Source organism: Moschus berezovskii, chromosome 24 (genome assembly GCF_049115385.1).
Source record: "Moschus berezovskii isolate FMDL1 chromosome 24, NW_MosBer_1.0, whole genome shotgun sequence".
Lineage (NCBI taxonomy): Eukaryota > Metazoa > Chordata > Mammalia > Artiodactyla > Moschidae > Moschus > Moschus berezovskii.
In genome coordinates this window covers 14,396,204-14,423,003 of record NC_142483.1, presented here as the reverse complement: position 1 = coordinate 14,423,003, position 26,800 = coordinate 14,396,204, and the positions used below count along the sequence as shown (strand labels likewise).

The 26,800-nt window shown below is 42.4% G+C and overlaps 2 protein-coding genes across 2 annotated transcripts in view; one reads left to right on the top strand and one right to left on the bottom strand.

The window, feature by feature from the left end:
* CACNA2D3 (calcium voltage-gated channel auxiliary subunit alpha2delta 3) overlaps positions 1-26,800 on the bottom strand; it is a 902,079-nt gene that overhangs the window by 127,997 nt on the left and 747,282 nt on the right. Inside the window, exon 26 of the mRNA XM_055414097.2 lies at positions 25,948-26,028. Coding sequence (XP_055270072.2) covers positions 25,948-26,028 — 81 coding nt within the window. The remainder of the gene's footprint in view (positions 1-25,947; positions 26,029-26,800) is intronic.
* LRTM1 (leucine rich repeat transmembrane protein 1) lies at positions 1,773-13,383 on the top strand. Its single transcript, XM_055414098.2, has 3 exons — positions 1,773-2,317; positions 4,716-5,312; positions 10,639-13,383. Exons 1-3 carry the CDS (start codon positions 2,311-2,313, stop codon positions 11,067-11,069), a joined length of 1,035 nt encoding a protein of 344 aa, XP_055270073.2. The 5' UTR covers positions 1,773-2,310; the 3' UTR covers positions 11,070-13,383.

The window sequence follows — 26,800 nt, the reverse complement described above, 5'->3', positions numbered from 1 at the left end:
CTGGGAAAGACAGAAGCGTGCAGCTTGTAAGTTATTGGAAGCTTTCTAGTTTTTAGAATGATTGTTTGGTTCACAGGTGTTTGTTATATTATGACCCGCTGATGCCTGACTGCTCCACATAGGCCACTGATGGTCATGGATCACACAGGAATAGTTATTAAACCCTGTGTGCCTGAAAGTAGACAGGAAAAAAGAAGGGAAGGAAGGGAGAAAGAAAGGAACCCGTTAGTCCTTATCATGGAGAAGGCGATGGCACCCCACTCCAGTACTCTTGCCTGGAGAACCCCATGGACGGAGGAGCCGGGTGGGCTGCGGTCCACGGGGTCGCGAAGAGTCGCACACGATTGAGCGACTTCACTTCCACTTTTCACTTTCGTGCATTGGAGAAGGAAATAGCAACCCACTCCAGTGTTCTTGTCTGGAGAATCCCAGGGATGGGGGAGCCTGGTGGGCTGCCGTCTATGGCGTCGCACAGAGTCGGACACGGCTGAAGCGACTGAGCAGCAGCAGCAGCAGCAGTCCTTATTAAGATTTAAATGCCTCTTTATTGCCTATGCTTGACTTTACTGCGTTGCTTTTTGGATGCTCAAAGAATGTTGGAGAAAGGACAAAAGATGACAGACTGAATGAAGCAGATTTTCAGGAAGGAGGCAAGATGAGTATCTGATGCCCTGTGAGGCTGGAAGGGGCTTGTTCAAAGGAGCAATGGGATCCCAAACTGCAGACCATTAAAGATGGTCACAATCCAGTTTTTCACTTCATTCCCAAGGGGCCTCTTCCCTCGGTACCACCAGAGTGACATGATGGGCCAGGCCTCCTGGTCTTTTGCTAGGACCCTCTTCCCGCCTACTGAGTCAAGGGTGAGTTGAATGCTAGTAGCATAGAAGCCTTGGAAAGCACTCTTGGGTAATTGTGACCGTTTATTAAGGTACAACATTAATGCATTGTTTCACCAAATCCCGACAGCAATCTTGTAAAAGAAAAACTATTGTCCTTCTTTTAGAGATAAAGACAAGGGGTTTTCAGTGGGCAAGTTACTTGCCCAGAGACGTCAAGCTAGTGAATGGTGAAGCCGAATTCAAATCCAGATCCGGCTGATTTCAGACCCCAAACTCAACCGCTTTATTACACTGCTTGCAGCCAGGGATTCCACTTCATGCTGCCTCAAGAAAAGCATGGCTTTTACGTTCTTTACACAAGTTGCTGGAGGCACGTGGGACATTTTGGCATGCTGAAGGGCAGCTTTGACACTGAAATCCCACCTCAGCAAATGGCAGGGCATTTGCACATTCAAAGAAACGTTCCAGTCCCTGGTGGGAAAGTTTCCAGTGGCTTCAATTACAGAACAGTCACAGTTCATTGACGCCTGATGCTCACGAGGGCGGCTTTATTGTTTTATATGTGAAAAATGAGGAAAGGGCCAGAACCTCAGCATCAGGGAAATGATGAAAGATTGAGAAGTATTTCCAAAGGCATGCAAACTGCGAGGTCAGTTCAGTGGGGGCAGGGGAGGGGGGACGGTGGGAGGAGAGCAAGCAAAGAAGCAGCTGAGAAGTATTTGCGGCACCAGGGAGAAGAGGCTGTGATGTCCACGAAAGGAAACCATGGCTATGAATTTCAGGGCATCAAGACCCTGTCAACACAGCTAATCCCTACGGATGTTGGCTGAATAAGCCTTTGGTGACCAAACAGTGCACTGTGGAAACCGTGTCAGCCTCCAGCAAGTCAATTTGTCCTCATATTACACACTCTGCTAGCTCCGTTGCTAGAACCCCAGATCGAGGATCCACGGCGAGCATCTCCCAACTTGACATGGGTTGACACAGCATGGTTAATAAGTCAACAGAATTCAAAAAACAGGACCGGATTAAGAAGGCAGTTTTATTTTGGTGCCCTGGACTTCAAGCAGATTAAATAATCAAAAAGCCGGAGCCATCGGGGTCATGTTTGAATGCTACAGCTGTTCACTGAGGTTTGACAAACATTCTTTCTGTGGCTCCTCGTCTCAATGGGAAAGGCAACGATGATCCTGGGAAGGGCAATGCTTTAAGAAAGAAGGGGGGAGCACAATCAAAAGATCCTCTTATGGAAAACAATCCCATCCAGATGGAGACAAGGAAAGGGCTGCTTAAATAAGTGGTCTCCTGAAAGCGACAACTGTTCCCTGTGCTGAAGAAAAGCACCGGCAGGATTCAGAAAAAAAGTGAATGAAAACGTGGCCTTGGAGTCTGCCATGCCCTGGATGTGTTGATCTGCAGATTAATAAAGGTGGGCTTCGGGTTCAGTGGGTAAGCCGGTGGAGACTCAGTCATGGAAGGTAAGCCATGCATGATTAATCCCCTCATGCCTTAGAAAGCGAGACCCCCCTACACCACTCAGGAAGGTATCTGTGGGAAGTTGTCTTTCTCAAAAGACCAAACAGATGCTAAAAATGTCTCATGTTTGTGCCATGCTGGGTCAGAGGAAGAGAGAGTGGACAAATGTACCCAGTCATGAATGGATATTCAGTTGGCCTGTTACGGGCCCTTTCAGAGAAAATACGGTCCTTCAGGTTGGAGTTCGTATGTCATCTACTTGGTGCGGGGGAGGGTGGGAGTGGCACGATTTTCTGCAGTTAATGAATGCTTAGGTGAGACACAGCTTAAGTGAGGGGTGGCAACTCTCCTCTGATCAGAAGCTGTTTTGGCACTGAGATGTATATTATTTGAAAAATTATAGAAAAGAAAACAAGGTTTTTCTCTTTTACATGCTGCAAGAGGGAACTGGACTGTAATGCTTTGCATCTCTTAAGCGAAACTAATCTGAGCAAAATCTCCTTCAGAAGGCTTTCCAAACATCTTCCCTCTTGCCCTAAAGAACTGTTCACAGCATCAGAGAAAGAGAATTGAAAGGACAAAGGGGGAAAGACTCCATGCATTTGACAGCCACATCGTACATTTCCCTAGTTAAGTCCAAAAACAGACAAACAAACCGAAAATCTCTTCTCAAGAACTTTCTTTACAAGTAGATAATCATCTTGAGTTTTAAATATTATTGCCTGGCCCTGTGAATTCCTCTACCAATTTAACAAAATGTCCTTGATGGATGTTTGCCATTTTGAAATTCAAGTCTCAGGAAAAAAGAAGGGAGTGATCAAGCTCCACTGGAGACTGACCTAGCAGTGTCTGAGAGAACGTCAACTCAGCATCCTCTTCAAACCTGGCAAGGAGGCACCTATTGAGTCTAGAGCCCCCATACCCATTTCTACAGAGCCGAGGAGCCCTGTGTAAGGATGCCTTCTGCTGCATCATTTGTCCTGAAAGAAACTGCAACAACTCAAATGCTCGTCAGTACAGGAGTGGCTAAATAATAAATCTGGCAAGGCCTCACCATCGAATACTCCACAGAAGCTAGAAGGAATGAATGAGCTCTCTATGCATCCCTGTGGATGGATCAGTTTTGAGTGACTAAACTGCAAAATGAAACATACCAATGATTATTTAGCTTCTTAAAAAACCACTATGCAAAACATTCTATAGTACATGTATGTGTGTGTTGTATATACGTGTGTGTTATGTGTGTGTATGTAAAAATATTTACAGGCAGTAAAGCACAGCAGGTAAAACCCTGATAGACTCTGAAAGCAGACTGCTGCTGCTGCTAAGTCACTTCAGTCGTGTCCGACTCTGTGTGACCCCATAGATGGCAGCCAACAGGCTCCCCCGTCCCTGGGATTCTTCAGGCTGCCTGGGTTCAAATCATGATTCTACTGCTTCTGTATCACCTTGGACAAGTGATTTAGACTCTCTGTGCCTCAGTTTCATCACCTTTAATATATGCATAATAAAATACCCCGAATTACAAGATTAGGAGGACTGAATTAATATATTTAAAGCACTTTCAATAGTGCCTGGCTCAAAATATGAGCTATAAGGCTATTTGTTGTTTTTAAAAGGCCTGGTGGGATGCAATAGTGATGGTTGGGAAGGCGGTGGTGGGGGGTGGTGTCTGCTGGAAAACGTGATGTGGGTGCTAATCAGAGGGAGTTCAACTTACCAGCAATGCCCTGTTTCTTTGAGTTAAGGGAAAAAAAAAAAGAGATGAAGCAAATATGGCAACCTATGAATAACTGACAGAACTTTGTTACAGGAACATGAGTATTTATTATGTTATTTTAATGCTTTTCTTTGTTTTAAAATCTCTCGAACAAAAAAGGAGCACAGATAACCATCATTCATGGAAGTATTTCACTTGAAAGATGGGCACCAATTTGTGAGAATGCTTCAGACCTGTCCCATCTAATATGCATCACTAGCACCATACGGCCTTTTAAATTTTAACTGATTAAAATTAAATGCAAATAAAAGTTCAGTTTCTTGACTGCAGGAGTCACATTTCAAGAGCTCTGAAGTCACAGGAAGCTGGTGGCTATCATATTGGACAGTAGATACAGATCATTCCCATCACCATAGTGAGTTCTACTGGACAGCATGGTCTGAAGCATACTACTGAGAAATGTGAATATCTGAACTCCCTCTCATGCTCCTGAAGTTCTGGTCCTAGATAATTCTGCTGCTTCATACAAAGGGCACATGCCCCCCAAAATGTTTCTTTCACATTTTTACTTGATAACCTATGTCATCTACCTTCTGGGTGCCTGTGAACTTAAAGTGGGAACAAATGCTGATGCCACTTACACACTGGTTCCTATCTCAGCTGCTTTCTGTTTGTTGCAGGTGAACTGTTTCTGCTTTCAAGTGTGATTTTCTTGCTCCCGGTGGCGTGCGGCTGCCCAGAGAGATGCCACTGCCACTCACCTTCGAATGCTGTGGACTGCAGCCGGCAGGGTCTGGCTGAGATCCCTTCCGATCTGCCTCCTCAGACTCTAACGCTGCACTTACAAGATAACCAGATCCACCAGCTTCCGACTGCTGCATTTAAATCAGTGCCACAGCTCACAACCTTGAACTTGTACAACAATTCTCTTTCAAATCTGACCCCTGGAGTTTTCCATGGACTTCAGCACTTGCGGGTCTTAAACCTAACTCAGAACTCCTTGCATTTCCTGGAGAGCAGACTATTCCATTCTCTCCCACAGCTGAGGGAGCTCGATTTGTCATCAAACAATATAAGTCACCTTCCTGCATCCCTAGGTGAGCCTTGGGAGAACCTGACCGTTCTTGCAATCCAGCAAAACCGGCTTCGGCAGCTTGATCGAGCCCTCCTAGAATCCATGCCCAGAATGAAGCGTTTATTTCTCAAAGACAACCTCTGGAAATGCAACTGTCACTTGCTCAGTCTTAAACTCTGGCTGGAGACATTTGTCTATAAAGGTCAGTAACTAACGCCTATCCCCCCATCTGTGTATGATCAGTTTAGGAGAAACCTCAATGGTTCTCTGCATTAGAAGGGATGCTGAAAAGTGTTTGAGGGATCTGTGTAAGCTTTTGGGCACTGATGTCATTTCACAGTATGGCAAAAGAGGCTAGTGAGTCATTAAGGGTGTTTCAAATCAGGTATTTAAATTCATCTACAGATACGATTCATGGAAACAGCTTTCCACTTTTTCCCTTCTCCACCCCAACTTTCCACTTTTTGATTAATACCACCATTAAGTTACTTATCTGGAAACTGTAGGCCCTTAAGAAAGAAGGAAATTCAATCCACCTAAATATTGGGTTGGCCAAATCTTCATAAGAAAAGCTCGAATGAACTTTTTTACCAATCCAATAACTACTCAACTCTGCAGTGACAACAAATGCTGATTTTCAAGTGTGATCCAACTGGGGGCATGGTATTTCTCCTTAGGGCTGCCCCTCCTTCTTTCTCTGCTTCTGACCATTTGACAGCTATGAAACTTCACTGAGATTACCCATTCTGCTTTAGCGGACATCACTGTTACTAAAACTGAATATAACACGGCTCCCTCTCCAAAGGGAACAAGTATTTCTTTAACCAGATGTCAAAAACAAAGCAAGAGATCCCAGAATATTAAAGATGAGGGGATCTGGAAATCACTCAGGGGTCAGCAAACTATATAGCCTAAGAGCCAGATCTGGCCCACATACTTTTGTAAATAAAGTTTTGTTGGAACACATTCAAATCCATTTATTATTTACTGTCTGGCTCTTTTTGCATTAAAAGGGTGAGGCTGAATAGCTGGAACAGAGACAATGGAGAGGCTTAAAAAATGAACTATCTGGCTCTTTAAAGGCAAGTTCGCCAACTCCCCCAACTCAAAGCTAGTCTAATATCAATAGGAAATGGACACCCAAAGATGCTTAGTGACTTTCTGAAGATCACAGAGTAGAAGCAAAGACAAGAGTAGGAGGAGCAGCTTTAGGTCTTGGCCCTACATTCCCTCCTCTACATCACAGCGCTTCTTTCCGCCTAACTTTAAAGCATCAACCATTCATTCACACTAAACTTGAGTGAATATTACATGCCATGGCCATTTCAAGGTGCTGAGAAAACGTCAGTGACTAAGAAACTCCCTGTCACCACGGGCATTACAGTCTGACGGTAGAAACATGTGAAGTGAGACAAATATGTGTGTCTAGGTTCAGAGGGCAGTTAGCGCTGGAGGCAGCGTGAAGGGAGACAGTGATGGCTAAGGGTTCCATTTCAGATGGAGGACAGGGAGGCCCTGCAAGGAGGTAATACGGGGAGCAGAACTAGAATAATGAGGGGAAATGAGCCTGAGGTAACTCGGGAAAAGGAGCTGAGGGGGAAGTAAGCTTGGCTTCACCGAGGGACAGAGAAAGGGACAAGCGAGTGGCTAGAGCAGAGGAAGGGAGTGAGAGAGGCTAAGACAGAACAGCAGCCAGGTCATGTTGGAACGTGCAGAGCCGGCTGAGACATTTGGATTTTATTTTAGGCAAGATGGAAATATCTTGAAGAATTTGAGTCAGGCGAACAATATGATCTGATTACATTTTAAAAGGTCACTCTGGTGACTCTAGGGAGATCAAACCAAAGGCCGTAAAAGAAGAAGCAGGGGGATGAGGGAGAAAGTGATTTCAGTCTTCCAGGGAAGATGATGGTGGCCCAAACTAAGATGATGAGAAATGGTCAACTTTGGGAGATATTTAGAATATTGAACGGATAGAAGTTACTAATGGGTTGGAACTGGACATAAGGAAAACAGAGTATATTACAGGAAATATAATTTTGTTTTGTCCTCCAGGAGAAAGCAGATAAACGGGGATGCCAGCTGACAAGGGTCAGGCTGTGGAATGGGGGAAATGGGCAAGTGTGTGTGGGGGGTGGTAAATCAAGTGCTCAATGTGGGGCATGTCAAGTTTGAGATGCCCATTACATAGTCAAGGAGCGCTGTTGAGTTGATGGATGTATATCTGAGCCCATAATTTGCGAAGATATCAGAGATCCAGACATGGCTCAGGGAATCAAGAGAGTCTGGATAGTTGCAGCAGTTATATAGAAGGAAGTGGAGGAGAACACATGGGTTCAAATAAACACTATTGATTTAAGAATCTCTCTCAACAATAGAATAGTCAGTAGCTTATAATTAACCAGCTAGTTTTCAAGTTGACCTACAGTAGAGGTCATATGATTTGACAAAAATCTTTCTTAAAGGAGGCTTCAAATAAAACTGTTTACATCGAGAGGTGAAGTGGCTTTACTACTGTGTTCTGGATGAGACAGTAAGCATAAGGCAAGCCATCAAAGAAAGATGGTTTTCATCAAAGGAGAGTATTTCTTGACAAAAATGGTTCTCAGGTCCAGGAAACTAGAAGCTACATAGGGAGGGATGTAGCTCCCCCTACTCGGCCACAGACTCACTGGTGATCTTTGATCTAGGAATGTTCCTCACCAGGGGGAAACTGACAGCGTCAAGCCAGGGAGCTCCTAAGACCAATTCTGGTCCTCAGGCTCCACAGTGCAATTCAACACCCCCTCATGGCAGAGCTGCCCCACCCAGACAGCAGCCTTTCTCTGAAGGAAGGCAAAATTGATCTGGGATAGCAAGACCTGGGTGTCAAAATGACTAAATAAAACCAGCAAATAAATGTAAATGTAGGAGACAATCTGACTACTGATGCATGGAATAAAGGCAAAATAAGGTAATAGATATTGATCAAGACCTCATTTCCCTCCGAGGGGGAACAAAATACATGGAGGATGAAGCAGGGGATTTTGTGGCCTGGAAGTGTCATTCACTGGTTCCACTGGCCAGAATTCAGTCAGGTGGCTTCAATCTGACCACAAAGGGTGGGGAAATTTCATCTTCCTCTGGACCCAACAATCAAAGGAAAGAAGAAAAAGAGTGCTTTGATGAATATTTAATAATGTCTCCTTCAAGAACATGCACATAGATTTTCTAATTAGCATTCCTCCCTCTCCATTCATAAGTTAACAAATCATCTTTATGCCAATAGTTAACTGTACTAAACATTTATTCTGGGTTAGGAACTGTGCTAAACAGTTGACATACTTTATTCAGCTGAGTCCTCAGAGCAATCTTGTGAAGTGAATTTCATTATCACCTTGATCTCTCACTTTCCAGATGAGCAAGCAGAGGCACAGAATGGTTAAGTAACTTGCTTAGGGTTGCAAAGCTAAGTAGTGCTCAGACTCAGGATATGAATCTTGTTTCACCCCAAGACAGGGGTTAAGAGCTGATAGCTGCCAGATGATGGATAATGAGAGTGCTTGGAAAGCTGGAGCTTCTTGAATTGTCAACTTCCATGAATCCAGAAGAGACTGAGGCCCTCATGCTGTCGTTGGCAGATCTGCCTCCTGGGGGGTGGCTGAGGAGATGGTGGAGGAAGGCTGGGAAGTGAGTCCTGGCTAAGGGTGCAGGAGACCATGGAGCTCTGAAGGCCACAACCCCAACCTTCCAGCCACGTCCCAGGCTCTAGTCTGTGTATTCTCTTGGCTCTGGGTCCTGAGGCCATGCCTCCTTCCCTAATAGTTAAAACAGGAAGCCGGTAACAGGAGAAACGAACTTAACCCTGGAGTGGCTAGGTGAACTGCCCGAGTCTAGGTCAAGTCAGCTGGTGGAATTGCTGGTTCCCCAGGGGCAGTACTGAAACACTCCCTGAGACGATTTTCAATCATAGCCTGTTGGCACCTTGGGGTCATCCAGAGTAGGCAATCCGCACCTCTGGCCTGCTGCACCTCAGTTCAAGAAAGGAGAGATTTCTATTATCATTTTGCTTTAGAGTTGAGGTTCTTGCCTCAGGGGATCACTGAAGAAGCCAAATCAGGCCCAGGAGATGGTGGCAATAGGTGATTCAGTTCAAGCAGCAAAAGCAAAAAAGCCATGAGTGTTGAATTTCGCCATGTCCACCAAGCCCAGAGTGACCTGGGCCACAGTAACCCTTGAACTGCAAAATGGCCCTATCTGTTAATAGGGCCACAGTAGGACTCAGCTTATAAATTCAGATAGAATGGATGTGAGGACATTCCCCAAGTTGTGAAGTGCTGTACAAAGGACGGTTCTAAACACTGAAGTGACAACCTCCTGCATGGGAATTTTTGGTATAGTTTCATAATCCACTTATGATGTGTGCAAAGAAGTCTCCAGTCTAACTAGGATTAGTGTCACAATTCATGGAGGTAACTAAGATTAGCGTCACAATTCATGGACCCCTCAAGGGTCTACTGAGGGTCACTATGTTAATTCCATGGACCTCACAACATCCCAGTAAGAGAGGGCACGTGAGTATAGTGGGAAAAACTGGGATCATAGGAGTGGGCCAGGCTTCAGTGTTGATCCATCCACTTTTAACCTGAATGACCCTGGACAAAAATTACCCATTTTTGGCAGAGTTGTGAGGACTTATCTAAACAGTGCTTTGTAATCAAGTCAGACATAAATAGGATGTTTTTGTGAAAATTAGTCAGAGAAGTTTATCTGTCTGAGGTCAAATAGCAAATTGGTGGTCAAATTTGGCCAGGATGGAATCTGTTCATCCACTGCTCTTTCTAGAAAAGAATTTCTAGTTACCCAAATTCCCCCTGTAGTCCACACACCTGAGGAAATCAATCCCCTTACACAGAATGGAAATTGAGTCTTAGAAAGTTTGGTACTCAAAATACTAAATGTTTCGAGGTCTGAGGAGGCACGTTAATTGTACTTAATCCCATGAATGTAATACAGATTCCTGTCAAACCTTCAGATACACAAAACACTCGCAGGACCGCTGACTTCCCCATTTGGCATCACTGAAGAGTGTTGGTAGAGACATAGGGTCTTTGAAATTAACACATACCATCACAAGAAAGACACTGGTTTTAATTATTTATTTTTTAGATCTCCAGTGGTGATTTGGCACAATAGATTTCTTGTGTGGCAGGGCTCATTAGGGCGTGCAACAGTGCCCTCAGGCTGGCCTCCAGCGCCCCTTCCTGTCAGCTTTTGCATTGTTTTCCCTTGGCATTTATAAGGTAAAGGTGACTTGGCTTCTAATGAATTCTTGGTCATATATAATTGCCCATTTAGTGTGTGGCATTTTTAGCATGTAGCCAATTTAGAAATCTTAAAATCATAAAATATGGCTGTTAAATTCTTTGACTCCGGGAGGGGGGGAAAGGTGTTTTATAAATTCCATCTGCCTAAGTTTTGCAGGCTGAGGGTCTGGGAATTTGGTTGTATCAGGCTCTGCTATCATTCTCTGTTTTTGTTTCTTAAAGGGGGAATAACGGACAGCGTCATCTGTGTGTCACCAGACACCTGGAAGGGAAAGGACCTCCTCGAAATCCCTCACGAGCTGTACCACCCCTGCCCTTTTCCTTCTCTACACCCGCAGTCCTCACAGGTGCCACAGGGTGCTGCCCCCCGGGCTGTCCCCAGACTTTCCGATAGCCACAGCACAGGGGAGCGAGACCACCGGGAGTGTGAGATCAAACCCAAGCCAAGGCCGGCCAATCTGCGCCATGCCGTGGCCACCATTGTCATAACAGGGGTGGTGTGTGGGATCGTGTGTCTCATGATGCTGGCAGCCGCCATCTACGGCTGCACCTATGCAGCTATCACAGCCCAGTACCATGGGGGACGCTTGGCTCAAACCAATGAGCCCACGAAGACAGAAGGAAAAGAGCTGTTTGACAGCTCACTGGCCTGAGAACTTTCATCTGGAGATGAAAGATTCCTATTGGAATAGAAATAATCATTTTAAACCAGAAAACAGTTTCTGAGTAGGGCTGATGGGTAACTGTTACTGCCTCATTTTCTTTTTCCAAAAGGAAAAAAAAAAGATGTGTCTGTTAAAAAAAAATATATATATATATATATGCATATACATATATGTTTAGACTTCCCTTGTGGCTCAGCCAGTAAGGAGTCTGCCTGCAATGCAGGAGACCTGGGTTTGATCCCTGGGTTGGGAAGATCCCCTGGAGAAGGAAATGGCAACCCACTCCAGTATTCTTGCCTGGAATATCCCCATGGTCAGAGGATCCTGGCAGGCTACAGTTCATGGGGTCACATATACATGTATGAATATATATATTTATGGAAAGAAATTTATGTTGAGATTTTAAAAAAATATTACTACCATAGTTGAAATAGATACGATAACTTGTGCTCTGTGCCTGAGAAGTTATGACAGTTATTCTATGTGGGAAAGGCTGTCCATGGAGAAATGGAAGGTACGTCTCTTTCAAGGTACTCTTCCCTGCATTAAGTTGCTTTAACAAAGCAGCTGAAATACAAACACGCATGCCAGTCAGCATTCCTGGGAGCTTTATGGTCCACTGGAAAACTGCCCAACTCTGAGTGCCTGGGAAGAAGCTGGTGATCTTACCCAAGTGGCACTGAGTGCCTCTATAATCCAAGTTCATGCTAGACCAGGGATACTTTTAGATGTTAGGTATGTTATACATTTAGCGGGAGGCTCTGTTGGTTGGGAATTTTTGTAGCTTGCCACAAGAGTCAGATTCTATTTAATTTTCTAAATCAGAAAACCATTTGGGGCTCTCTAGGCCACAGAAGAAGAAGAGGGTTCCACAAGTGGATAATACGACTCAGGCACAAGGTCTGGGGAAGTTTTCTGATGCAAAGGGAAATAACATATAAACAAACACAAAGAGGATGGGGTGGTGGAATTCAGGGCACATATCACCGAAAGGCCATATCCACCAGGCAATTGGAACCTTCCTTTTATAACTCTCACAGCAGGAATGAATTTAGGGTGGGCTGAGAGCAAGATGATGGCTTATGTGTATCTGTGTCTACGTACAGAGTGCGCAGAGTGCATAGGCTTGTTCAACCACACCCACACATAAACACAGAGCAATCAGTTTACCCACTAATGAAATGCAGCCGCAGCAGGGTGGAAGCCAGCAGCTGCTGACCACCACCCAGATTGTCTACTCAACACTCTGGGAGAGGAAGTCAGAGGAAGTCTGAAGAGAGTGGGAATTATCAAGAGACTTCAGATATGTGGCAGCAGCCATCCTGAACATTATTTAGGCCAGGGTTTAAAAAAAATCAGGTGCGGCTTGCTTAACTCCACAGACACGGTCCTGAAGAGTTGCATGCAAAGGAAATTTTTGTAAATTGAATCATCATTTTAATGCAGTAGGGGAGCTCGCTATTTAAAGGAACCTTTCATGGAATCTTTCTGTAATGGCAATAATTGACTCCAGATTTATGTATTTTGTAAATTTGCATTTTCTCAGGCTAGGATTTCTTAAGAGTAGATTCTACCTGTTCTTTCTCTCATGATGCCCATCTCATATTTAGAGTCACCTGTTAGTATTAAAATCATTACACAGAGGAGTTAAGGACTCAGCAAAAGAACAGGGTGAGTTGTCCCTCCAGAGGCCTTGACAGACATCACTAATCAATCCCAGCATTCCTCCCCCTGAGCCCTGATGTACCACAGATGCCTTCTTAAGACAGCACTGTAGGCAACCATAACTAATCAACTGGAGTTGGTTCAAAGGATAAAGCATATTTGCCACTCAGGGTACTGGCTCTGCATTCACTTCTTCAGGGCATGTAACAGTGCTTTGGGTCTTAAATCAGTAGTCCATTCCCTAACCTGGCACATGAATGGGAGGTCCATACAGGCTGGAATATTGTTTCCCTGTCTGATGCAGCCAAAGCCTTGCCCAGCAGTGTAAAGAGGTCAGGGGAAAGCCAGATGGACCTACCCTAGCCTACCCTGCAGGACTTACACATCCCAGAGAAAATCTATTCCTCCTCACAGTGCTTCACAACCACTGTGTCCCCACCCCACAAGTTAAAGATGGGCCAACAGCAATTTTGCTAAATGATTCTTCTGGGGGGAAACATTTACATTTGATGCTATTTTTTTTTCTGAATATTAAAATAAATCTGGATATGTTAAAGAGTAGACTGAAAAATTACCGTGGATTTTAAGATCAAAAAGAGATCTCAGGGAAAGCTGGCTTCTGGGATCAGCTCCATCCCAAGCCTGGTGCCCCCTTTCTGCTGTCTTCATGCACTATTTCAGTGGTGAGACCAAGCATCCCGTCTAAGGATGGAGGGATTACTTTACAGGTAGAAAAAAATCTTCTTTGCCCTGCACCATGAGTCCCTGGCCAAGAAAGCAATATGAGAAAGGAGATGGACGAGATCTTTTTATACATCGTCCTATTTCTCCAAATGTTTCAAGAGTTTGTGCCACGTACCATGCATGGTGAGAGGTGCTCACATGAACACTCACGTAGTCTTGGCAGCCAACCCGTGAGATACTTGAACAGATATTACATAAGCTGGAAACTACTGAGACCAACATCGCATGCCTCTTTCACTGCTGTGATTTTTTTTTTAATTTATTGATTTATTTGTTTTCACTGCTGTGATTTAAGACATCCAGTGCACTGCATTCTGCCGGAGGTCTGGTGACTGTGCAGGTCAACCCCATCCCCCTGCCCACAGCGATTACATGACAGAGCTTCCAATCCACCACAGAAAACCCCGAATGTGGCTAGAATCCTCACTCCTTGACACCCATGTCCTATTACATTTCTAGGCACAGATGATAACTTGGGCCAATAGATTCCTGCTTTACGAGATGTCTTTAAGGAAAACTATTAAAACAATGCCTTCTTATATTGAGATGTCTATCTTTTGCCTACAGTCACCACAAAGAGAAGTTGGCAATGAAAATAATTACTTACCCTAAAATGTCAACAAGTCTCTCAGCACAGAAAAATATAAATCAAATTGTTTAGATTAACAAATGCAGAGTTATCATTCGTTAATAGGAGAAATGAAATGTTTTCTCTGTAAAAAACTTGCAGATGAAAGACTCAATTTGCAGGGTATTCTGTGAGAACCGCAAATTATCTTTCACAACCACTACAGCTCATGAGGGGTAATTTGCAAACGCCTCATAGATTATTTTCAGCTGTTTATTGCTGCTGTCATATTTATAGATTCTCCTATAAAATGCCCTTCCATCATAGAGCCTTTCTGAAGGAATACTGTCAATAAATATCACGTTTATTGTTTATTGCTCTGAGAAAATTTTGTGAAATACAGTTTCTTCATTATATTTAGTGGAACAGTATCACTATTTTTGCTTTGCCAGAGGTCACAAACTCACAATAGCAGGACCCAAAAATGTGAGGCATATAATAAGGGTGTAGAAGGAATCTCTGCCACAGAGATTGTGGAGTAAGAAGACGCAGTGTCAAAGCTATACCTGGAAAGCTTTTAAAATTAAGGCAAATATCCCTGACCTTGCAGGAACAATCTTGTGCTTCAGATGATAAAACACCCATGAACAATGGATGCTTCATTTTTTTTCTTACAAAAATGGAAGACTTAAAAGTGAATCACAGGATTTCCTCCTGAAGGCCCTGAAATCTCATTATTCAAGTTAACCAAGCTACTCCAGAAATTAGACACTCTTATCTTGATCCAAAATATCAAAGGAAGCAGATCAATTTCTAAAATAATCTGTAGCATCGATTATCATAATTATACAACAAACTGTTAGAAATCTGTATTTTTCTATTGCAGATAAGGAATAAACTATTTTCACTTGGGTCAAACCCACCAGTATATCCAATGCTAAATGCTATTAGACAGAAACCTACCAGCAAATGATATTCCAACCCCACATGGTGTCACAGGGTGTGGCTTATACACAACTTCAGGGAACTACCCCGTTTTTCCTTATGATGAAAAGTATTTATTTATTTATACTCAAATTTTACTAAGGTCTCCAAGAAACCTCCCTCCCATTGGGAGAGGCAGGTTTGCAATCCCTCACTTTCCTTTGAGATTCTTGACTGGAGTATCCACATCTACTTTTCACTCTAATGACACTGAATATTCATTTGGATGGATAGGATGTTACCCAGTTTCAAAGGCTTACCAAAAAGAGAATTGGGAAGGTCCTTTGAGAGCAGTTAGTCTAGGTGTGGCAAATTTCAGAATAGCTGTGACCAGCTTCCCTAGCTGCTTCAGACATTACTCACAGATCTCGGCAAACTTATCTATTGATCCCAGTCAAAGCCTCAGAATCCTTTTAAATCTCTTTTCTAAGTACCTACTCCTGATCAACTGGAGTTGACTTATGTTTCATATTCTTATTTTACAAACAGGAAATAGAATAATGGAAAATGAAAGGAATTTTTCCAAAGTCACACAGAAAATTAATTGCAGATCCGACAAATGCAGTTACAGGAGCAAAGGGTTAGCATGTATAATACAACCCAACCTCTGCCATTATTCATCCATTCTGGTGAACCACAATATAAGAACTACAGCATTATTATATTAATTATTTGGATAAGAACAATGATAGCACTGCCATCAACTTTCATTAAGCACCAGGTTGTGTGCCGGGTGTTTTTACTGTGATATTTTCATTTTTCTCTAAGTCTCAAATTAAGCAAAACATGAGCATTTTACTGCTATATGACAGATGAAGATAACTTATTGGGTTTGGGTAATTTGTTCAAGATCATGTCACTAATGATTAGTGGAGAAGGAATCTGAATGAAGGATGCATCCTTGGGTTTCTTCTCATGCTTCTATTTACTTTTGATTATATTCAGCATTATCCATAATAAATACCTTTTTAAAATGACTCCTAACTTTTTGGACTGAATAACCGGATAACTACAATAAATTAAGCTTGGAGTCAATTGCATTTGACAGGCTTTTGGGAATGGGATTTTTTTGATGGGAGAGGCAGAGACACTCATCAGACAATGGAGAGTCAAGGGAAAGAGGTCTGGCTTAGCAGCCACCACCCCATGAATGGTGTTAAAAGCCTTGCGAGTGGATAGGAGCCCTGGGGCCCTCCAACACGCATAATCAAGAGATGAACACAATCAGCCAAGGAGACCTAGAGGGTAGGCAGTGAGGCAGGCAAAGAACCAAAGAAAGAGAATGTGGTCAACATGGTCAAGTGCTGCTGGTAGACCAAGAAAAAAAGAACACCTGAAGTTCGATTTTGGACTTGGTAATGTGGGAGCTATAAATAACCTTGATGAGAGACGATTCACTATGGATGAAACCTGGTTGGGATGGGTTCCAGAAAGCCTGAAAGAGGGAAAGCGAGAAGAGCACAGAAAAATAACCCAAAGTAGCATAATAACCGAAATAATTTTGGCTTAAAAGAACCTTACTGTATCAGCAAAAACATGGAAATTGGTCGAAGAAGGCTAGCAAAGTACAAGCATATAAAATACCCAGGCACTGTGTTTTCATTCTGAACTTTCTTTTTATGTTTTAAGACAATTGTACACTCTAGTCTGCCTGAGCCTGGTCACATAAAATTTGGCCTTGAAGTAGGAATGACATTCAAACACTGATCTTGACCTCATGCAGATCTTTTCACCCAGAATAGAATGTGGGAGGTCTTGGTGAGTGCAAACCGTGGGAGGCCATGGGAATAAAGAGCCTTTGATCAGCACTGTCCCTTTCCCACCACAGAATGGCAAAAGCATTTTCCATGCACAGGAGTCCACAGACTGACTGTGAAAGCGTCTATGCTAGAGCCTCCAATCATGCCCTCTCTTCCCAGAGAGGGGAAATGCATGTCGGCTCATTTATCCTCTTTAGCCCTTCACTTAGCCTTAGTCGTATATATACTAGTTTGAACCAAGACCAAAATCCCATTAAGGTCACTAGGAGATTTGCCAGGATAAAGGCAGCTAAATAAATCCCCAAATCTCTCATGAGTCATGTTGGGTGGGGGGAAATCTCAGAAACTGTTTTCCACCAAAGCATGTGGGGGCATTCCCAATGTTCTACCAAGCATTATCCTGATTGCACTGTTCAGAGGTTTATAAACTAAAGTGAAGAAGAAGCAAATCACTTTCTTGACTAATAGTGAGAGCATATATCTTTAGAAAGCTCAGGACCTCTGATTGGGATGCCTCTGTAACCACATATACAAAAGTACTAGGCACAGTGATGGATACCTTCTGATACAGGAAGTTCTGTCTTCAACATCTACTTACACACCTCTGATTTAAATATTTTCTTCATTTTTATAAGATAAAAATATGGCAAAATGAGTGAACAAATTAGCATTTTTGGTGTTGCTTTTTTTTTTTTAAATAGACCGTGACATATTTTTATCTAAAGCAGGAGTTGGCAAACGGCTTCTCTAAAGAGTCAGGCAGTAAACATTTTTGGCTTTTTAGTCCATATGGTCTCTACCCAACTATTCAGCTCTGCCATTTGCACAAGAAGTTGTCCACAGAAAATATGGACAGGGATGTATTTCAATAAAATATTATTTATAAAAATAAGTGGTAGGTATATGACAAGGTACTTGCATCCAGTATATATAAAGAACTTACTTCTCAACAATAAAAAGACAAATAACCTAATTTAAATACAGGCAACAGATCTTCATTTCCCCAGTGAAGATATGTAAGGAGCTGGCATGTACATGAGAATATGCTCAGTGTAGTGAGTTATTAGGGAAATGCAAATCACTTCATTCCCACTAGGGTAGCTAAATTAAAAAAGACAGAAATAGCAAGCATTTATAAATATGAGGAAAAACTGGAAGCCACATACAATACTGGTGGGATTGTAAAAAGCTGCTGCTGCTTTGGAAAACAGCTTGTCAGTTCTTCAAAATATCAAATCTAGAATTACCTTATGACCCGACAATTCTATTCCAATTTCTACCCAGGAGAAACTATAACGTGTATCTGAACAAAAATGTGTACATAAATGTTCATATCAACACTGGCAATAATAGTTGAAAAGTGAGAAAAACCCAGAAGTATCCATTAACTGATAAATGGGTAAATGTTATACATACACACAATGGGGTATCATCTGACAGTTTAAAATGCCAAGGTATTGGTCCTTGCTACAACACGAACCTTGAAAACATCAAGTTCAGTGAAAGGAGTGAATCACAAAAGGCCATATGTGGTACGATTCCATTTATCTGCAATGTCCAGAGTAAGCGAATCCATAGAGACAGAAAGGAGATTAGTGGGTTTCCTGGGGCTGGAGTAGGGAGTGGGATATAAAGAATGAGGAGGGTGCGTGGGTATGGGTTTTTTTGGGGGGGAGAATATAAAATTGTTCTAAAGTTAGACTGTGGTGACAGTTGTACAACCTAAAAAATACCAAAACCCAATAACTGTAGACTTGAAATGGTGAACTTTATAGTAAATGAAATATACCTCAATAAAACTCTTTAAAAAAAGGTAGCATCCTAAATTTCATCCTATGGATTACAGTTTGTCAACCTCTGTTCTGAGGAATAGGTACAAGAAAGTGTGACATTCAAAATTGTACCATGAAACATTTAAAGATACTACAATGATATCCCCTATGCAAGTTTTCACAGGCAAGAGCACAGGACAAAAAGCACTGGCTAATGAGTGTGGTCGGTGTAACATGTATCACTCTTAACAGCAGCAGTGCTAATCTACCAGCTAACCATTATCGAGCACTCAGCTGTAAGTATTCACCAAGCACTTTCTTCATATAAATTATTTTTCTCAAAAGGAACTAGAGGGGTTCCCCCAAAGCTAGGCTGAATCTGGGTACAAGAAAGAGCCCATTATTGGTTAATTCTTTTCCTTTTCTATGATGATGAAACAAATCTCTATATTTAAAAACTAGGCTGCTAGAAATCCAACCAAAGCACCAATCAACCTCATTTTACAAATGTGAAAATTCAATCCCAGGGCAAGAAGGGGGAAATGGCCCTGTGCTCACTGCTAAATCCTTGGCTTACACTGGCTTTAATGTCCAAATCCCACCATGACCTTGGAAAGCGGAGTCCTGCCAAAACAGAACTCAAAAATTGGGTATAAGGACCCATAACTCCAAAATTCTGCTGCTGATTTTGGGGTGGAGAATGTGTTGGGGCTTTGGGTAAGGTTTATAAAAGGACAGTGGCTCATGGGAGTGAGTGTCCTGGAGAGTGAGCACAGATTCAGTTTCTCAAAACTCTGGGCTATTTTTATTCCAGGAGCAATGATCCTCAGTGTGTCTGTCACTGTCTGCTGTGGTATGCAGAGCAGCTGTTCTCTGTGGCCAACTCTAACTCAGATTCTCTTGCAGACTTGAAATAAAGCATAGTTGGTAGCTACATCACTAATCCATTTCTCTGAAATTTGTTATTTTCATTCCTACCAGCTTAGAGCCCCTTTTGCCCCTGCAGTGCATTTGTAAGTCAACTTAAAAAAATTAATGCCAAATATATAAAAAGCCCCAACTCATAGCTGACATTTAGACCACAACTTGCCTTGGGTTCCTCACTTCCCCCTGGAGCATCTGCCCATCAGTCACGCTTTTAGATCCTAGTAAATACCACCCAAACCTGAGAGACTCATTTGTGTCTCAGAGAAACCATCGAGATACAACATGTGTGAAGGATCTCACTCAAGATTCCTGGAGAAGTTTGTTCCCTCTGCTGGAACATTCTTCCCACAGATCTTTGCATAATGGCTGTATCTCATCATTCCAATCTCTGATCAGGTCACTTCCTCAGGGAGGCCTTCTCTGAGTCCCCATCCTCCCCCAGTCTGGAGAAGCACCGCCTCTGCCACATATAAGTATGAACACGAGCATTCTTCCCTGCCTTTTGTACTCCCAGCCACGCTTCATTTTTCATAGAGCATCAGCCACGGCCGGAAATTCCCTCTCCTCCTCCTCCCTCCCGCCCTTCTCCCTTTCTTCCTCCCGTTCCTGCCACACTTGTCTGCTGTCTGTACCTCCCCGACAAGTGGAGGCTCTCCTCCACTGGCAGCAGTTTGGTCGGAATGATTCTTCACTGGGCAGCTGCCACCCCAGCCTCAGGGCAGGAGAGCCAACAGTGCCCTCTCACCGGATAAAGAATCATCCCCCAACTCGTTCCACAGTGCCCTCCAGGGTGCTTGTTCTCAGCTGTATCCCAGGCAACAGGAAGATGTTAGGTGCTAGATAAATATACTCATTGAATGATTTAATTTAAAAAATGAAGATATGAAATAAGATCTTTTTGTAAATAAGCCCACACGGGAAAACACTGGATTTGAAAGCACCAAGAGTTGCCTGAAGTCTGTCAGTGTAACCCAGCATTTCTCCACCTCACCTCTGCTGACATTTTGGACCAGATGATCCTGTGCTGTTGTGGGCTGTCCCGTGTGATATTCTGGAGTATCCCTGATCTCTACCCGCTGGATGTCAGCAGGACCCCTCCTAACCAGTCACGGCAATCAAAAATATGTCCAGATGTTGTCAAATGTTTCCCGGGGGTCAAAACTGTCCCTGGTTGAGAACAACTAGTATGATCAGTAAATATTAACTTCTGCTGTAATAAAACATTCCCTTTGCTCACCTACAAACTAGAAGTTTATCCATGGAGACTTGACACATAATTTCTAAATACTAGTTAACCCAGACATGAGTTTGAGTGAACTCTGGGAGTTGGTGATGGACAGGGAGGCCTGGCATGCTGTGATTCATGGGGTCGCAAAGAGTTGGACACAACCAAGCGACTGAACTGAACTGAACCACATATATGAAATCCTATCAAAGAAATGTTGACAAGCTGAATATTAGACTATAACATTTTGGCACCATTATTTACCCAACTGTAAGGAAAACTATATATTAATAGTATACTCAGTTTAAATAACATGTACCTGACAATAGCTAATGGTCAATGATATTCAGCAACCTCTTTCTTAATCAACTGGTTAAAATGAGATCTTTTGTCTGAACATCAAGCATCCCCCTTGATTACAAGGCCCAGAATTATGCAAATGAGACCACTTAACCTACATTTTCCAATTTTCCCCATTAATGGATCTAACATGTTCTGTGTTCCTTGCAAAGGAATAAACTGCGAGATCAGAGTCTCCCAAAATTTACTAGAAATCCTTAAATTTACACTTAAGACAGGTAACTTTAGGTATGCAAATCATTCATATCTCAATAAACCTGTTAAAATATTCATTTCTGTAACCAGTGCCTTTCTTTCTGTTGCTGAACAGATTAGCTACCCTAAGCATCACGTTAGATTCTTGGACCTCGAAAAAATATCTGCTAATGCAGAGACAACTACTGTGCTAACAACAGTTGCCATCAAAATGGGACACTGAACAGTTTTTCTGCTCCTTAAAACATCCATATTGGTCTACGTCGTTTCACTATGGTGTGGACTGGAATTTTAGCTGCTGAGTACCTCTCTCAGAGTTTTGGTCAAGTTCTGTGTTCCTACTGTTTGGTCAGTAAACTTTGCAAGCATGTGTGCCTATAAGTGTTAGTTGCTCAGTTGTGTTCGACTCTTTGCAATCCCTTGAACTGCAGGCTGCCAGGCTCTTCTGTCCATGGAATTTTCCAGGCACGAACACTGGAGTGGGTTGTATAGAGAACAGGTAAAAACGAACCCCACCTTTGTCAAGTCATTTAGTCAATATTCTTGACATAATTACCATATCAATTCTTACCTTGACACTGGGAATAAAAATATAATTGGGATGGCCCTTGCCTCTGGAGAGAAATTATTTAGGAAATGAAATTAGAATACCTTAGAAGAGATTTTAGATTTTGATATGTTAAAGTTTACATTTTAAAGCAAATAATTCAGAATTTATTATCTATTACTTTCAAAATTCAGAAATATGAGCTTATCAGAAATTGAGATTATTTTATATTTGTCAGAGGGAGAGTCTAGAAGAATAGGGAAGTCAGAAAACACTCCAAGGAGGGGAAGAAGTTCCCTGCCCCCTTGTACCCTCCAATTTTTCTCAGTTCCTCCCATCTATGTATTAATTTTCTTCTCCTGGTCCTCTCCACCCCAGCATGATGGAAACAGTGCCTATGACTCTTGGTTTATTGGGCCTGGTCTCTTCATTGAGAGTGTAGTGTAGAATTAACACCATGATCTAGGTAACTCACCGAACTCAAGTCATAACAACTAAAGGCAAAATGGCTTTCTGTAAGTTCAGTCCAACGCATAGAATCCTCACTGAGTGTCGACTACACTCCAGGAACTACACTGGGATACACTGTGAAGGACAAGATGAAAAGTAGAAAGTCTTTGACCTCAAGGAGTTTCTACATGACTGTTCAGCTTTTCAATTCACTTATCCTGTGCAGACATGGCTTTAAAAATAGCTGCTGCTTGAAAGGTCTCGGGTGGTGGATGTGGGGAGCAGGATAGGGAGTAAAGGGAAGAGACTGTCAATCACAGGGTCTGGTTATTACTCATTTCTATCTAGAGGGCTGCCAAAGAAAGAGGTCAGGAAATATTTATTGAATAAATGAATGAATGCAGAAGTATATTGCCAACTTGAAGATAAAAATAGGCCACCTCAAATCCTGGTAATTTTTACTTCTTGATATTGATATTTTTTAAATTTATTTCCTCATTTTATCCCCAAATCAACCCAGAGTAAGGTGAGGGAGATAGTAATCCCAACCCTATTTTAGATAGAACTTCAGGGACCCAAGACCACACATTTAGCAAGTTACAGAGTGAGTGACAAAACTATGTGGCCCTTACAATCCCAGGTTTGCATTTCCAATAACAACAGAAAAATGGATTAGGGGCCTGACGCACACAGCAGGTTCGAGCACTCTAGAGAGACTTAGTGGGCCAAAGAGAAAGTCCTACCACTTCTTCCTGCGCAGTGGGAAAGCAATTAAGAAAATTTAGCATGCTAGTGGCAGCTGGAGAGTTGGCAAGTTCCTCAAGAAAAGGACTGTAAGCAATGTCATAGGCCAAGAAGATGGATGGGGCCCGTTTATGCACTGAGGCTGATGCATAAATGGAGCCCGGCCCAGTTTGACTGCCCTTTCTTCAAAGATGTCATTGACAGATGAGTATCTAAATGTTTTTGTTTAAAAAAGAAAACAAAAAAAAAAAAAAAAGAGGAGAAAGAATAGAATAGCACACACACACACACACATAAAACCAAAACAAGAAACTCTTTCTATCACAGACACATGTAGCCAATGAACATGAGAATACCAGATCAGATCTTGGAGCACTGCAAGCTTTTCAAAGTAGTCCTTGATAATAAACTGCAAAGTTGCACACCTTTCTTTTCAGATAAATTTCAATTCAGCACAAGGATTTCATTGAAATCCCGAACTACTGCCAGTTGGCTGTATCCCATGTGCTGTTGGAGGCACACTGGTTGGGGGACAAGCCTGCTCACATATTCATCTGCCAAAACAAGGTTTCTTCCCCAATTAAAATGGGCTTTTTAATTTTAAAGCAGTAAACAATGTCTACTTAATTTGTAGAGAATACACAGAAGAAAGTTGCCGAACCTAATCATCCAGTGACATGACGGCTGAGTCAGAGCCAGTGAAATGTGGGGAAGTGCTGAGGAGGCCTCTCTGCTTTGGGAGACATAAAGGTTCTTTTGAGGTCACTGCCTTCATGATGTTGCATCCATGTCAGCCTTCAAGATCAAATATGAGCAATTCAATCTTATGTCTACTCAATATACTTTTAAAAAGAAGATTAATAATCACCAGATTTAAAAGGTAATGACTAAATACAGTTCCCTGGATAACCTTGCTTTTTGTTTGCTGTGTAACTGCCTCCTGAAAATGGGCACTGGTTGACACACAGTGAATTGTAATCACCAAGAGGATGTCTCTTCCACCCACTCAGGGTGGGCCAACCATGTCTTATGACTTGCCTGTGGTCTCTGGCCAACGTATAACTAAGCAATAGACAAGCACACCATTTGGAAAAGTCATGATCTTCTCCAGACTGGATATACAGTGCCCAGGCTGAGTCCATGCTTTGCCCATACTCAGCCAAATAGACATTTATGAAATGTAAGTCATTTGGAAACATTTGAACATGGTTTGTAAACTTGGACAGATGTGGCTGGGATGGGCACAGTGATCTTAGAGCCAAAACAGAGCATCCTTCATGGTGACTTTATGAGAAATTCAAGGAAAAGGTTTTAGAAAGAAATTTCAAACAGACAGTTTGGTTCAGACCATGTTGTTATCAGCTGGTGCATGTGGCCTTAACTCCAGAGAGATAACATGCCTCCAGAACTAGCTGGCTGGGCCAGGCTGGAGGTCAGTAAGGCTGACCTTCAAACAAAAATAAATCTCACTGAGTTAAATGATCCTGTCTCCTACTTTCCTCAAGGAACATGAGACACTAAGGAGAAAATGTGAAGACAGCAGCCCTGAATTTTCACAGTCTTTATCTCCTGGCTAATCAGTTATAGGTCTGCCTAGTTGAAGATGAGCTACTGGTCAGATATATATGCCTGTCTTCCTTGCCATATCCAATAACCCAGGAATAACCAGGGCTGCTGCTGCTGCTGCTAAGTCCCTTCAGTCATGTCCGACTCTGTGTGACCCCATTGACGGCAGCCCATCAGGCTCCCCCGTCCCTGGGATCCTCCAGGCAAGAACACTGGAGTGGGTTGCCATTTCCTTCTCCAAAGTGTGAAAGTGAAAAGGGAAAGTGAAGTTGCTCAGTCATGTCTGACTCGTAGCAACCCCATGGACTGCAGCCTACCAGGCTCCTCCGTCCATGGGATTTTCTAGGCAAGCCAGGGCAGTGGTCACCAAATGTTTCAGTCCTGCTAATATTTAATACAATCACGATGTATAGGCTATGTCAGAAAATAAAGCCAAAAAGCAACCACTGCAAACACGTCTGATCCATTTCAATTCCATCCCACAGTGTGCAGAGTCACAGTAGATGTTCAAAATCATCCTATGGTACAACTTACCAAAAACAAAATGATTCCCTTTGGTAAATCTAGACAATTATCAGGATGATACTTAGACAGTCTCACCTACTCATTAACCAAAGGCTCCAACAATTATTTATCAGAAACAAACAATGTGCCAGACACACTCTTAGGATCCACTTTCTCAGCATGTGTTCCCAAAGGAGGGTTTATGGCAGTTTCTGGCCCTATAGGCAAAATATCACCAATGAAAGCCTCCAGTCAGTCAAAAAAAAATCTACTGACACTCTTTAAAGTGAGAGAAATGGGAAAAGCCAGATACAAGGTTTCTTTGACAATTCAAAACTCAGTCATGACATGGCTTTTCCCCTGGCCCCAAACCCAGCACCTGCAGATACATCTAACCCTAATCCCAGGGGAATTAGGGTGATGAAAATCTCAGGTACTCCAGAGAAGGGCACATTTCAGCTTGTATCTGCCAAAAATAAACCCACAATCTCCTTGCACGGCCCCTGTTATCCCAATGACATAGAAGTGGGAGATCTGAAGCTTACTCTAAATTGGCATGGCACCTACTGTCAAGAAATGATATTCTGCACATACCAACAATTTCCTACTGGCTCAGAGTCTATGGATAAAAGTCCTGGGAAGTAGTTCTGCTTTCACGTCAAATTCAACCAGCAACCAGCTCTCAGAACCTTGGGTTGGACGAGATGATGCCAAGCTGACGAGGATATAGTTTTTTAATGTTTATTTGTTTGTTTAACCTTTCAAAGCCAACTTTCTGATACACGGAAGTAGCGGATGAATGATGAATGGACATCATGTTCATTTTATATTCATTGCCCGAAATACATCATTTACCTGCCACCACAGGAGATTTCCGTTCATCCAGTAACTGGATAGAGGTACTTGCTGTCACCACATTGCTTTTGTTGACTGTTCCTATAAGGAAAAAAAAAAAAAAAATCAGTCACCAATTCTGCACCAGTTCTCACTTCCCAGAACTCAGAGCGGATCTGCCCTGTTAGGCCCGATGTGTGGGGTAGGCAGTCCTCTCCGCTTAAGAAATCAATGCACTGAGTTATGACACCCCCACTGGGGAACATCTAGCCACTTCACATCAAAATTATCAATCACCACAGAGGGACCACATTTTAAAAAAATTTGTGGTTACTAATATCAGTGCTTACTGTGTCCGTTTTCATATTTACACTGCCTGTCTAAACATAGCCATAGAAAGCTGCTTGAGATAAAGTACTGAAACTATTTTACAGTGAGTTGAGAACTTCAGCTGTGATTTGTGGGTTAAGACTTTACTGAGATATAAAATTTTAATTTCAAGCCAAGTTTTTCTGAGCAAAACTATTCTAAATAGGGATAGAGCTGGAATGAAATCCTTACCCCATACTCTTATTAATGTGGTAACAATATGGTATTAGTATAAAGAGATTTTTAATTACTAGTGATGGTTCTAATACTCATGCATTAAGAGACACTGAACATAAATTCCTAATGCCCATAGTTAATAACTGTTACTCCAGTGGCTGCCTTACAAAAGGTTCAATGAATGTGAGTTGAATGCAATCCAATTGAATTTAGAAGCAGGGAGAAGGCAGACCTGAATTTAAATACACTTATGACCAAAACAATTAAGAATTTTCTGGCCTGAGTTTAAGCTGTAATAAAAACCAGCTTCTTTCCCAGTGTGTATAGG

Coding starts and splice junctions, on each gene's coding strand:
- LRTM1 (XM_055414098.2), top strand. Junction 5,313..10,638: donor GGAGACATTTGTCTATAAAG/GTCAGTAACTAA, acceptor TGTTTCTTAAAG/GGGGAATAACGGACAGCGTC.